At 48.1% G+C, this 13,513-nt stretch overlaps 1 protein-coding gene across 2 annotated transcripts in view; it reads right to left on the bottom strand.

Annotated features, from left to right (window-relative positions):
* Positions 1-13,513, bottom strand: part of PRR5L (proline rich 5 like) — a 78,838-nt gene that overhangs the window by 11,501 nt on the left and 53,824 nt on the right. For both annotated transcript variants that reach the window (XM_040259023.1, XM_040259024.1), the window contains 3 exons: positions 12,895-12,952; positions 8,117-8,208; positions 3,503-3,643 (listed from right to left, as the gene is read on the bottom strand). In XM_040259023.1, coding sequence (XP_040114957.1) covers positions 3,503-3,643; positions 8,117-8,208; positions 12,895-12,952 — 291 coding nt within the window. The remainder of the gene's footprint in view (positions 1-3,502; positions 3,644-8,116; positions 8,209-12,894; positions 12,953-13,513) is intronic.

Here is a 13,513-nt window from a genome sequence, read left to right as displayed (position 1 = left end):
CCAAGCACCGTGGCCGCTGCGGTGGGATCCCACCCCAAAGCAGGGCCAGCGGGACTGTCCCCACCCCAGCTCCAAGCACCGTGGCTGCTGCGGTGGGATCCCACCCCAAAGCAGGGCCGGTGGGACTGTCCCCACCCCAGCTCCAGGGCTGAGGTCTGACCGGTCCCCATCACAGCCAGCTCACCCTCTCCATCACAATAACTGTTCCACACCAGGCATACATGAGCTTTATGGAAGCACTTTATATGTTTCATAGCACCTGCCAACAACCCGCACCATCCCCCCTTTTACACACAAGGAAAGTTAAGACTCAAAAAGCTTATGTAACTTGCCCAGGAAAATACAGCTGGTAAGTGGCCAAAACCCAGGACTGGCACACAAGCTGCCTGGCTCTGAGCCCATCTTACTGCTCCTTGTTAACAGGCTAGAAAAGAAAGTGGGAGAGTATCTGGAAAAGACCAGAACAGCAGAAGAAAGGGAGCATCACTGTGGATCAGACATTTATTACCAAGATGAAGGGTCAGTTCAAAAGAACAGGAGTCCTCGGAGCTACAAGGAGCTGGAAAGTCATCGAGGTTTTCTAGAAAACCAGCTAACTCTGAAGGAATTCAGTTTCTTGCTGGGAAGGCGTGGAAGCCACATGTTTGTGTGGAGGGCCTGCAAGAAACCAAGGCTTCGTGGGCGCTGTGTTCAGCCCAAAGGGCCAGCTGTCAAAGTCTCAAAGCAGAAGAGATTTTAAATCACCTCGTTTGAAAAGAGAAAACTCTCCCCTGCACTGGAGTTTAGGAGCTGGGACCAAGAAGGGGGAGGGCCAGTCGTACAGGTTGGGTGGAGACCCCTGGGTGAAGTGCAAGCTCCAAGGAAGCTGGCTGATGTGGTACCTTGTCAGCTCCATCACAGTGAGATGGAGGCAGCTAGGGGCAGTGGGAGGGAGGGGTGGCTTACCGAAACCAAAAAGAAGGCTGAGGATGGGGCTATGAGGCAGAAGACTTGGTTTCAGGACCGGGAAGGGGTCAGAATTGATGCAGAGGAAATGTGAGTGAGGTTGTCTGGCACTTGAGGGGGCTGCCAATGGGAGAAGACCTGAGGGTTTTTCATGTCCCTCAGCAAGAGCAGAAGCACTGGGAAAGGCCAGCAAGATGCCTAACTTGATACTCAACAAGGACCTACTGTAGAGCACAGGGAACTTTACTCAGTACCCTGTAATAACCTATATGAGAAAATGACCTAAAAGATAAGAGATTCATGTATACCTGTAACTGAATCACTTCGTAGTACCCCTGAAAGTAACACAACATTATAAATCAACTGTACTGCAATATGAAACAAAAATTTAAAAAATAAAAACAGGTGGAATTTCAGAACTACTAATATGTGTAACGTGCTAAGTCACTCAGTTGTGTCCGGCTCTTTGCAACCCATGGACTGTAGCCCTCCAGGCTTCTCTGCCACAGAATCCTCTGGGCAGGAATACTGGAGTGGGTTGCCATTTCCTTCTCCAGGGAATCTTCCCAACCCAGGAATCGAACCTGGGTCTCCTGTGTCTCCTGCACTGACAGGTGGGTTCTTTACCACTGGCAATGCTGCTGCTGCTGTTAAGTTGCTTCAGTCGTGTCCGACTCTGTGCAACCCCATAGACGGTAGCCCACCAGGCTCCCCCATCCCTGGGATTCTCCAGGTAAGAACACTGGAGTGGGTTGCCATTTCCTTCTCCAATGCATGAAAGTAAAAAGTGAAAGTGAAGACACTCAGTTGTGTCAGACTCTTAGCGACCCCATGGACTACAGCCTACCAGGCTCCTCTGTCCATGGATATTCCAGGAAAGAGTACTGGAGTGGGGTGCCATTGCCTTCTCCAACCACTGGGAATTACGGTATTACAAAAACTTCTTTGTTAAAAAAAATAAGTATCTATCACAACTAACTACAGAATTACATGTTGAGAAAAGAAAGGCTTCACTTAAGAAGGCACACGAGAATCTCCACAAAGGTGAGGGGATCCTCCAGGTGGCAGAAGGGAGAGGGGAGCCTTATTCATGCTCCCAGAGACCCACCCACAGCCTCAAAAGTAGAGCAGTTTCAGCCCCAAAACCACCTTGGTTGGGTTTCAGAGCTGAGGACACTTTTATCTCATTTTTTCACACCTTGATATTTCTCATCTGCCTTCTCCCCACGAGACTCTTCCACTCTACGATTCCTAAGCGCTAAACAAGAGAGGGGTGCAGAGCGAGGAGAAGAGGCAAGAAGTGGGAAGAAAATTCTGAGCTGCATCAGAATCCCTAGGCAGAGAACCTGACTTGCACACAGCCCTCTGGGAAGGAGCTGCCCTTGGCTTGGCTGCTGGACTGGCTATGTATTTGCAAGGCTCAGCACAAGATGAAAATGTGGGGTCCCTTGTTCAAAAATTAAGAATTTCTGGATGGTAATGAAAAGTGAAAGTGTTAGTCACTCAGTCATGTCTGACTCTTTGCTACCCTATGGTCTGTAGCCTGCCAGGCTCCTCTGTCCATGGGTTTATCCCAGCAAGAATACTGGAGCAGGCAGCCATGCCGTTCTCCAGGCGGTCTTCCCAACCCAGAGATTGAACCCAGGTCTCCTGCATTGCAGGTAGACTCTTTACCATCTGAGCCATCAGGGAAGAGAGTTAAACCCAGCATGGGATCCTGTTGGTGGGGGGAACGGGGGTGGGGTAGGACCCTGAGGCACTGGCTGGCAGGGGGCACACCGGCTTGATTGGGCGGGTCCCCTCAGAAGGCACCATTCCAGGACAGTCTCAGACCTGCCTGCGCCCGCCAGGGAGAATCAGATCTCCAGAGTGGTCAAAGTCTCTGGTTCAGCCTCTTCCTGGACAGACTAAGGATAGGCCCTCATGACCCATGGGAGGAAAGGCTGAGTCCCTTGTATGTTTTGAGGGGGGAGGGGTTGGTTCAGGGCCATTTTGGAAATGCACTGGGAAAGAGAAATGGCTCTTCTCTCTGTAGGAGAGGTAGGCAGGGAAAAACCAGCCCCAGATCTCTTGATGCTGTGGACAGTGGGGTCCCAGGCAGAGAAAACAGCAGTTCTAGCTACTGGGGCCCAACTTCCCTGCAGCGGGGGTGGTCTGAGGGCAGCACAACCTGCACGTTTCCTTTAGATCCAGAAGCCGCCACCCCTGCCACCCAGAGTTAGGCCTGGGCTGGGGAAGACCCGCCCTTGTCACTGCTACACCCCCAGCCTCTGGCTTCCTGACTCCCAGAGGGTAGCAGGACATGTCCCAGGAGGCCCTCAGGGGAATGAGGCCAAATCCCCCGCGTTACAGGGACCATCGCTTACGGGGCATCTCCAAGTGTCCTGGGAGACTGCGGGAGGAGAGGGACCTTGACCGTGCTCGCTGCACGCACAGCAAATGGACAAAGGAACTGGAACGGGACCGATGACACTAAAGAACACGAAACTGAGCCAGGGTGCTCCAGCCACAGGGCCGCTTTCCCTCATCCTGCAGGGATGTCTCCGTCGCGCCTCACCTGCAGGATGAGCAACATCTGGACGATGGACGAGGGCGGCTGGGGCTGCGCTAGCAGCAGCAAGTCCTCCAGCTTCACCTTCAGCAGCACCAGGTCGCGGAAGCCCAGCAGGGAAATCTGGCGGATGGTCAGCTCCTGGCCCTGGCGGAAGAGAAGAGGCAGCGGCAGGAGGTGAGACCTCGTGGGATCTGTCACCAGCCACGTGGGAGCCAGGACCACAATCAGAGGGGGGGACCGGTGTCTCCAAGGCCCAGGGGGGCTGTTGAGGAGAAGAATAGTTGACCCCTGTTCCTTCAGAATGAAAGCTTCCTTTAAGATAAGGTATGACTCATGGGTTCAAAAAGATCCATGTGCTTCAATGTTCATAGCAGCGTTATTTATAATAGCTGAGACATGGAAACAGCCTAAATGCCCATAGGCAGATGGCTGGATAAAGAGCTGTGCACACACACACAAACACCAGAACACTACTCAGCCATAAAAAGAATGGAATTTTGCCATTTGCAACAACAAAGATAAATCTGGAGGGTATTTATGCTAGGTGAAATCAGTCAGACAGATAAAGACAAATGCTGTACCTTATCACTTACAAAACAAACTAATGAATATAACAAAACAGAAACAGACTCATAGAGAATAAACTAGTGGTTACTAGTGAGGAGCGAGAAGGCAACGGCACCCACTCCAGTACTCTTGCCTGGAAAATCCCATGGACAGAGGAGCCTGGTAGGCTGCAGTCCATGGGGTCACTAAGAGTCGGATACGACTGAGCGTCTTCACTTTCACTTCCACTTTCATGCATTGGAGAAGGAAATGGCAACCCACTCCAGTGTTCTTGCCTGGAGAATCCCAGGGATGGGGGAGCCTGGTGGGCTGCCGTCTATGGGGTCGCACAGAGCTGGACACGACGAAGCGACTTAGCAGCAGCAGCAGCAGCAGTGAGGAGAGTGAAGGGGCAGGGGTAACACGGGTAGAGGATGAACAGGTACAAACTACTAGGTATAAAATAAATAAGCTACAAGGATATATTGTACAGCACAGGGAATATAGCCAGTATCTTACAATAACTTTAAATGGAGTACACTCTATAAAAACATTGAATCACTGTATTGTAAACCAATATTGTATCACTGTAAACTAATACTGTAAAAATCAATTATACGTCAACAAAAAAAGTAAGGTGTGACTCAACCTGCCTAAATGACCCAAAGATATACAAGACACATATATTTAGGGTCGTGCTGTGCTGTGAGTGGTCAGGAAGGAGGAAGAGGAGGGAAAACAAGAGGAAAGATAGACAGCGCCTCCCTTCACTCAAGGCTGTGTCCTCAGCTTCAGACATTCAATACTTGTGGACCTATCATATGCCAGGCAAAGAAGGAAATATAGGACCTGTTAAGACTCTTCTGCCAACGCAAGTAACATAGGAAGAAAAATCACTGAAGATGTAGAAGAAAAGGATTTGTTCAACCACGTAGATAGGGGCTGAGGATGAAAATAGTGACTGATAATTGTAAGAGCTGATCCTTATCTTAGTAAGGCTAAGTAAGACCCTTACCTCTGACAATGTGCTGGGCTTGATTCTCAATATGCTAGATATAAATGGCACATTTAATCCTCATGACCACTTCTGAGATAGATACTGTAATAAAACCCAATCCACAGAAGAACAACCCTATACCCAGACTGACAGGAATTTACCCAAAGTAGAGCTGGATCTCAAAGATAAAAGTATTTGATTCTAGAGCTCCTAAAGCTTCCCAAAACAGAAAGGGAAAGGAGGGCCCACTCCCAGATACTCCTTTCACATGTGTACACAGCACATACCCCAAATTGGCTGGTCTTAAAGAAGATGAGATATCATCAGGGTATCCCCCCAAACGGATATGGCCTCCCATTCCTCAAGTTGGTCAAGGTTTAAGGAAGTTTTGCACTTCCTATAACTCCCTAGGGTTTATAGAAACACAGGCAAGAGTGGTTTTGCCATTCTCACAGCCCCCTACTCTCCAGTCCCAAGAGATACACCCCACCCACACCTCATAGGCTCAGTTTAACCATTTCTTCTCTTAATTTTTTTTTTCTTTAGTTCTAAGTTTTTTCTTTTCTTTTTTTTTTTGGCTGCTTGAAATACGCAGGATCTTAGTTCCCTGACCAGAGATCAAACCCGTGCCCCTGAAGTGGAAGCATGGAGTCTTAACCCCAGACCACCAAGGAAATCCCTACCCACTCCTTCTTGATTGCTTTCCCTGGCCACCCCCAATGGTGGCAATCCCCCTACCTTTCCCAAGGTCCTAGAATTTCTATTCTTTGCACCACATCTTAGCAGTTGGCACTGACTGCCTATCTCATAGGTGTCTATGCTCGTGCTTCCACTCCAGGACTCCATTCACTCTACAAGATGGAAAAAGGCAGGCAAGTTTCCACACCCTTGAATACAGAGGGCACTCAAACACCTTTATCCAGTAAGGAAGCAGGTCTCACGCAGACACTTACGCAGCAAGTTAGTGTCTAGACTAACAGATGCCCCGAGGGTGTTATTACCAGTAGTAAGAGCCCAGGGGTTCTCCAAGTGGGCTCTCTGTATCAGCAGCAGCACTTGGGAAATTGTGGGTGGGGGAGGTGGATGAGGCAACAGCATATGTTGCCACATCTTACAGTTTTTCTTAAAAAAAAAAAAAATTTTTTTTTTTTTACTTAATTATTTAGCTGCTCTGAGTCTTAGTTACAGCATGCACTATCTTCACTCTTCATTGCTGCATGCGGGGATCCTTAGTTGTGGCAAGTGAACACTTATTGCGGCATGAGGGGTCTAGTTCCCTGACCAGGGACTGACCCCTGGCTCCCCTGTACTGGGAGCATGGAGTCTTAGCCTCTGGACTACCAAGGAAGTCCCAGATCTTGCAATTTTTTAAGAGAAGCAGGACAGTGTCATCCTCAGATCCACACAACTGGGCTCCTGCCTGAATCTGGGGCTAAGGGAGCCCTTCTTGACCCTCCAGTACCAGGGCCAAGCCCACTCAGCTTCCTCACTCCCCACTCTAACTCCATCTAGCAGGGAATTCCCTGGCAGTCCAATGATTAAGTCTCTGAGCTTCCACTGCAGAGCGTGAGGGTTTGATCCCTGGTTCTCTGGTCAAGGAACTAAGATCCTGCATGCCTTGAAGCATGGTGAAAAAAAGAAAAAACCCATCTGGGTATCTCTATCTTGGAATTCTCTGCTGACACAGTCTTAAGAAGGATCTAGGTCTACACCCCTTCTCCAACAGGGCTGCCAAATAAACCAGAGGCTGTCCAGTTACATTTGAATAACTTTCTAGTATAAGTATGTCCCAAATATTGCGTTGTTTATTATTTACCTGAAATTTAACTAGGCACCCTGCAGGTCAATTTGTGTTATCTGGCAACCCTGCCTCCCAGGCGTGTCGTCTTAAGACCCACTGCTGGCCGAGGAGTGAGTATTGCAGCGAAGGGACAAGTTTGTGGACACAGAGGGTGAGCCATCCACAGAAAAGCTATAAATCCTCTCATGGGAGCACAGCAGGGAGCCAAGGATGGGATGAAAACAGCAGTGGGCTGCAGGCCACACGCTTCTACTGGAATTGTTAGGGGCAAACTGGAATTGGAAAATGGGACTCTGGAGGCTTAATCTCCAGATTTTTACATGTTTGACATGTATTTAAAAGAATCCAGAATTCCTTTAAAACAGCATTCAGAGCAAACAAAGCCCATGGGCCCTTACCCCGGGTACAAGGTAATTCCTACCAATGGCTTCACATCTAATCTAACCTGATTGCATGCGAAGCCTTAACCCCAGTGGGAAGAGCTATTGTGAGCACACAGCAATGGAAGCCTATGACAGACACGTACACTTTGGAGAAGAACATCTATTGGTCCGTCTGCCTGAGGGCATGTCCATTCTGACCAGGCACTGACCAATCCTGTTCTTGGCCCCTGCAGGAGGGTGGAGGGAAACCAGCACATGGTAGAAATGAGCTGAGCTCGCAGAATAAGAAACATAAGAGATGTTGTTCATCTGGTACTCTAAATTCCTTATTCTGCAAGAGATGAAACGGAGCCATGCTCAGAGATGGGAAATGAGTTTGCCCACAATCAACTACAGATTCCCAGTGCACAGTTCTTTCTGCTACATCATGCGCCTTCTCGTCTTCAGGAAATCGCTTATGGAGAGCAAGGAACACTACTCCTTTCCCGGAATTCGGGAATCACAGGAAACTTGCCAGACAACTGTGCTTCAAAGAAAGCAGGGAGGGGAAAAAAGGAAAGAAAAGGGGAAAAAGTCTCCTTCCCCCATGTTCCCTTACTTCTGAAAAGTAAGAAGAAACAAACCACTCTAAGATACAGACATACTCAAAACCAAGAGGGAAAGGAGAGCTACAAATTGCTAGGTATGCAGGCACTGTTTGCTGCTTGAGGTTAGATGCTAAATATAGAACAGAGTGCCCTCCAAAGATGTCCGAGGTCCTGATCCAACTCCGGCAGTGCCCAGGCTCCTGGTTTTCCCCCATTCGTTGGCAGGCCCCAGGGGGCACCGGTCAAGGAGTAAGTAAGACAGAGTGCCCAGGCCGGAGGAGATCGTTCCCCAGTGAGACTGACCTGAACTGGATAGAATATGGCCTGCAGGGTGGGGAGAGTCTCAGTGAAGAAGTGGTCCCAGACTTCAGCCAGAACCTCAATGCGATTTTCACCTACACGAGGGCGAGAAGATGGGAGGGGAGAAAGAAAAGAAAAGAATGTGGTCATTACTCACAGGAGTGGCTGGGAGGCAGTTCCTAGTCAAATGGAGCACAGGCGGGGGTGTTGTGGGGGACAGCTCATTACCTACATTGGATCTCTAAGTTCTACTACAGTAAATATGGAATTGGATGGGAAGGTGATCAAGAGTATGCAAATATGCCTTCTCTCCCTCAATCCACAAAAAGGAGCTGAATTTTGAAAAGCACATAATAATTGCAATCATCATGAGAATGGTTATAGCATGATCAGGCCCTGTGCTAGACTATTATCTATAAGCAGTCTCACGAATGGACGCTATTACCCAGCTTTACAACTCAGACATGCCAGGCATCTGGGCTCAAAGGAACACAGGTAGAAGGCCAAGCTGGGCTTCCAGAACCCATGCTCTTGCCCATATAATCCAGCAAGATCAAGTGCACAGTTATATATTATCTTTTTTTTTTTTTTACAATCACTAAGACACTGGTTTTCAATCTAGATTTGAGCTATCACTTGAGAAAGACAGAAAGAGGACTCAGAAACTATCACCTGCACCCACTGTAACTCTCTGAACGGTCATCTGCAAAACACAGCCACCTCCTGACGCCATGTCTATCCACACCCCCGGGATCAGGAAGCCCAAGTCCTGGCAAGCGCTCCCCCCAAGCTAGATGGACACAAGTCACTCTATACCACTGGAAGGCTGTTTGAGGAACTTTTGCACCTTCAGGAAAGGCAGACACTGGCAGAGGGGAGTCTGCACGGTGGCTGCTGTTTAATGACCTAGATAACAGAGCTGACTGGGCACTGTCTCTGCCCAGCTGAGGCAGGGAAACTGGGTCAGCCAAGATTAGACCCTGAGAGATGCATCTGGCAATACGTTGCCAGATCCACTGAACAGATCTTGAAAGCTTCACTTAGCGATGTCCATCTATTAGTTTAACAAACAACAAAAGCAGTGGCTGGGAGAGAGAACAGAATGAAGCCATGACTTTAGCTGGCAGGACCAAAGATGTGCCGATTTTAAAAGTCAGAGTGAAATACACCAGGGAAAATGCAAATCCATAACACCCTCTACTCTCCTTTGTAAATTACACTCTGTTGGAATCACTCATTCACTTCTCTGTCTCCTCCACTAGAACGGGAGTAAGGGCATCGGCCCTGTTTTCCTGTCCACCTTTCTATTTCTAGTGCTTAGCATGGTGCCAGACACGTTGGTAATTCACTGTTTGGAAATCTTTGATTGAATGAATGGCAAGTATTGAGTATATGCTGCTGCTGCTAAGTCGCTTCAGTCGTGTCTGACTCTGTGCGACCCCATAGACGGCAGCCTACGAGCCGCACCCCCCACCCCGCCCCGTCCCTAGGATTCTCCAGGCAAAAACGCTGGAGTGGGTTGCCATGAGTATATAGGTTTTTGTAAATGCCAGGGCTGGTGAGTGGAAGGAGGTTACCTTTTAACCTGGGACAGGTTACCTTTTAATATGGGACAGGACAGAGCAGGCAGGATTTAATAGTCAGCTCCAACATTTTCCTTTGCTCTTAGATAAAGAAAACCACACCATGGCAACCTGGCTGGGGAGAGTCTGTTTCCTTTTTCTGTATCTTCATCCTCTTCTTAATTCCCCTTCTATGTGAATTTTATTTCAGCCCCTTACACTCACCATCCTCCCTCCATGCCACAGGGCTTTTGCACATGCTAACTCCTTTGTCGAGACTATTCTCTGCCTTCTCTCTTTGCCTAACCTACATCTGTTTATCTTCATAAACAGATGAAGTGTATGTCTTCTTCACAGTTTCAACTCCAGCATCACTTTCACAGAAAAGTCTCCCCCATTGCTCAACACCCCCCGTTATGGATTGTATTCTTAGTACTTGTCTCAGTTACAGTTTTATATTTGGTGGTGATTTGATTAATACATGTCTCCACTACCAGGCTGTGAGCACCTTCAGGATTTGTAATCTTATGAAGTTTTGCTCACCACTGTGTTCTCAGCACCTAGCAAAGCACCTGGCATAGTAGATAATCAATAAATGTCTGAATGAATCAATCAGTCACCATCCTCTTTTCAAAGGCAGGTTTGCTAGTTTACTGCAGGGAGGAGTCAGGAAATCAAGAGGACAGTCTGCAACATTAGGTCATGCTGGTGCCTAAAGCCAAAAAGAACCCCCATCACTTGGAGAGAGTGTCTCAAAGGAGCAAAGGCTATGCCAGCTCCTTTACTGATGGCCCTTACCCCAAGCCTTCCATCACAGAGACAAGCAGAGGCCCTGCCGACTAGAAAGATGGGACAGAAAGCCTGCTGCTCAGTGCTCCCCCTGCTTTCTCCCCTTCACCTCCAAGACAGAATACTCATTGGCACATGCAGTCATCATTCAACCCTGCAGTGGGAAGGTGCCTCTCCTGGGAACCTGGGTCTAATTGTTGGCTGCAAACTTCAGAGACGAATGGAGGTTTTGGAAAGTGTTCAGAGAAGAACATCAGAGAGACAAGCTAAACAGAGTAGCCTGGGGAGGAAAGAGTTAATGGGAGGAGGTGACTCCACCTCCAAGAACAGCCCCCAGGTCAAGGGCTTAGTCCCCTACAAAGATGAAAGGGGTCTGGATGGAAGCTTCTAGATGATTATCTTATTACAAACTGTCCTCTAATTGCCACAGAGGTTTAGATCACCAGAGGTGTACAGAAGTCTGAGAAATTCTTTAAAGACAAGGTCACTAAAGCTCTCAAAAAGATTACTGAAACTAACAAGGTATATTCTGCCTATGAAAGAGAACCACATGTCTAGGTGCTGCCTCTGTCCCTTCTGCAGCCATCAGTCAGGGTGGACGTGTATAAGTCAGGTTGATAAAGTACAGGTTATTCAATAATAAGACAGATTCCAAACTTGATTTTATAGCAAAACACTTTCATCTAATAAAATCTTTCTTGGAGTTATAACATACAAAATTAACATGTAGAGATGTTCTGGTTGAAGATGTAAGAGTGCCTTCACTGTGCAGAAAGGACCCTGCCACCCAACCCGCAGGACAAGAAGGGACCCAGCAAGAACGTCCCGGCCACTGCCCTCCAGTCGTGCTTTGGAGCAGAAACACAGAAACTAGGATGCTCCTGTTTCGCCTATCAAGCTCTGCGCCTCAGTTTTCACTCTGAATGTAGCTATGCTGAGTGTCACCTGGGTGACAGACCATCAACTTTCCCTTTTAAGGTCCCTTGAATCTGTTTTGCTCAAGATCTTGTTCATAACTCTGGTTATTCACATTTCCAGGAGCATATAACTCTCCAAATGACTTACAAACAACGTGGTTGAAGACATGGAAGCCACCCACCTTTCACGCCTGGGTACTAGCCCCACTCCAAAATGCAAAAAGGCCATGAAGCTCTCAACGCAACTGCATTCGAGGGAAACACGGCTGCGGGTTCAGTCAACTCTTGAGTAGACAGAGGTAAATTTCAAACCTCTGGTTTTTCAAAGTCTTGGTGAGCACTCACTGTGTGCCGGGCCCTGGGACTTTCCAGGGTCAATTTCTCATTTTTTTTTTTTCCTACTTTGTCTTTCTAGGAGACACGGACACAAGTGTCTTTCCCAGAAAAGGGGAGGAGAAAAAGGGATGGTCTACTGCCTGATATGTCTGAATCTAGAAGTAAACTTGATCAACAGATAGAGGTCTCCAGGCTAGAGTAGAAAAAAAAGAAGGAACCAGTGTGCATACCTACTGTGTGCCAGGGACAGCACTGTGCTGGTTTTACTCTTATATCTCCTACAATCCCTAGCTCCATTTTATCATTTAAAACATTATTTGAAAAACCAAGACTCAAAGAGATGAGAAACTTGCCAAAAGTCACCCAAGAAGTAGGGGGCAACCCGGATCCAGGTTCATGGGAGCTGACAGTAACCATCAGTGGCACCATGGGGGTCTATTGGCCAACTCTTGCCTTCATCCCAGCTCCCAGCTCCATTCAATGCCTTTCTATCAGTTAGACTCTAGAATCTTTTAAGGCTGGGGAAATTTTCTTTGCTTATTAAATCTTACCCCACTGAGTGGGTGCCTGCTCAGTCTCCATCAAATGAGTGGACCATCTGACAGATATGACCTCAAAAAACAATGAAAGTCTGCTCAGTCATGTCTGACTCTTTGTGACCCCATGGACTGTAGCCTGCCAGGCTCCTCTGTCCATGGAATTCTCTAGGCCAGAATACTGGAGTGGGTAGCCTTTTCCAGGGGATCTTCCCAACCCTGGGATCGAACCCAGATCTCCCACATTGCAGGCAGATTCTTTACCATCTGAGCCACCAGGGAAACCCCAAGAAACAGTACAAAGGTCAATAGGAAATAGCCTAAATCAGACCAGAGGGAACAGGATCTACAGTATAATGTATCCCTTCAAAGGAGACCTCTGGCATACATCTTGTGAAAACCAGCCCTTACAGGGGTCTCCCAAGAGGCCACCTTAATTCCCCTTCATTTCTTAAACAGTCTGACTTGCACCGCCAGGAGTGGCTGACTCAAACTGAAACGCTGCCGCCTAGCTGGAGAAGAGGCGGCTGGGGTGACTCACGTGCTTGGAGCCTGCCTCTCTTGGACAGACTCATTTCAGCTATCCACGCATCAAAGGCTGAGTCAGAGTTCCCACCAGACGGGGGCTGCCTTGTACTTGCCTTCACACAGCTTGATCTTCTCCTCCACGAAGAGCAGTCCTTTTGCTAGAAGCTGGTTCTGCCGAAAGAGAACAAAGGACACAAGACTTCACTGCGTGACTAACCCTTGTCCACTCTACGTGGGTGAAGGCATGGAGTTCTAGGCACTTGGACACTGTCATGCCTCCAGGCTGAAGAAGCCTTCGGTCCTCTAGGAAGGCTGAGGCTTCAGGAGAAGTCAGCGAGACAGTCCGTCACAAAGGAAGGAGACGAAAGCCAAACCCAAACGGCATTCCCATCCCTCCAACCAGGGAAGATGTGACCACAAGCTTGGCTGGACTGTCTGGAAGGACTAGGGTGGACATCCAATGTCCTTTGAGCCCTTCATATAAACTCAGAAAGTGGAGTGTGGAGGCAATGGGAAATTATGCAGAAATTATAGACTTTTTATAAAAACTGACAGTTTCTCAAGCTAGCATGAAAGAGACGGCAGCAGTGAGTATGTGTCCCTCAGTGAGTGTGTGCATGAGGAAGTTGTGGAAAAACAGAGTAAGATGAAGTCCCTTTGCAATTGCAACTAACAACTGTTGGGCATTTTGTAGATATCACAGGATATTTATTCTTTGTCTCATCTAATTCT

This window comes from Oryx dammah, unplaced genomic scaffold (assembly GCF_014754425.2).
Source record: "Oryx dammah isolate SB20612 unplaced genomic scaffold, SCBI_Odam_1.1 HiC_scaffold_17, whole genome shotgun sequence".
NCBI lineage: Eukaryota > Metazoa > Chordata > Mammalia > Artiodactyla > Bovidae > Oryx > Oryx dammah.
This window is presented reverse-complemented; position numbering and strand designations above follow the sequence as displayed.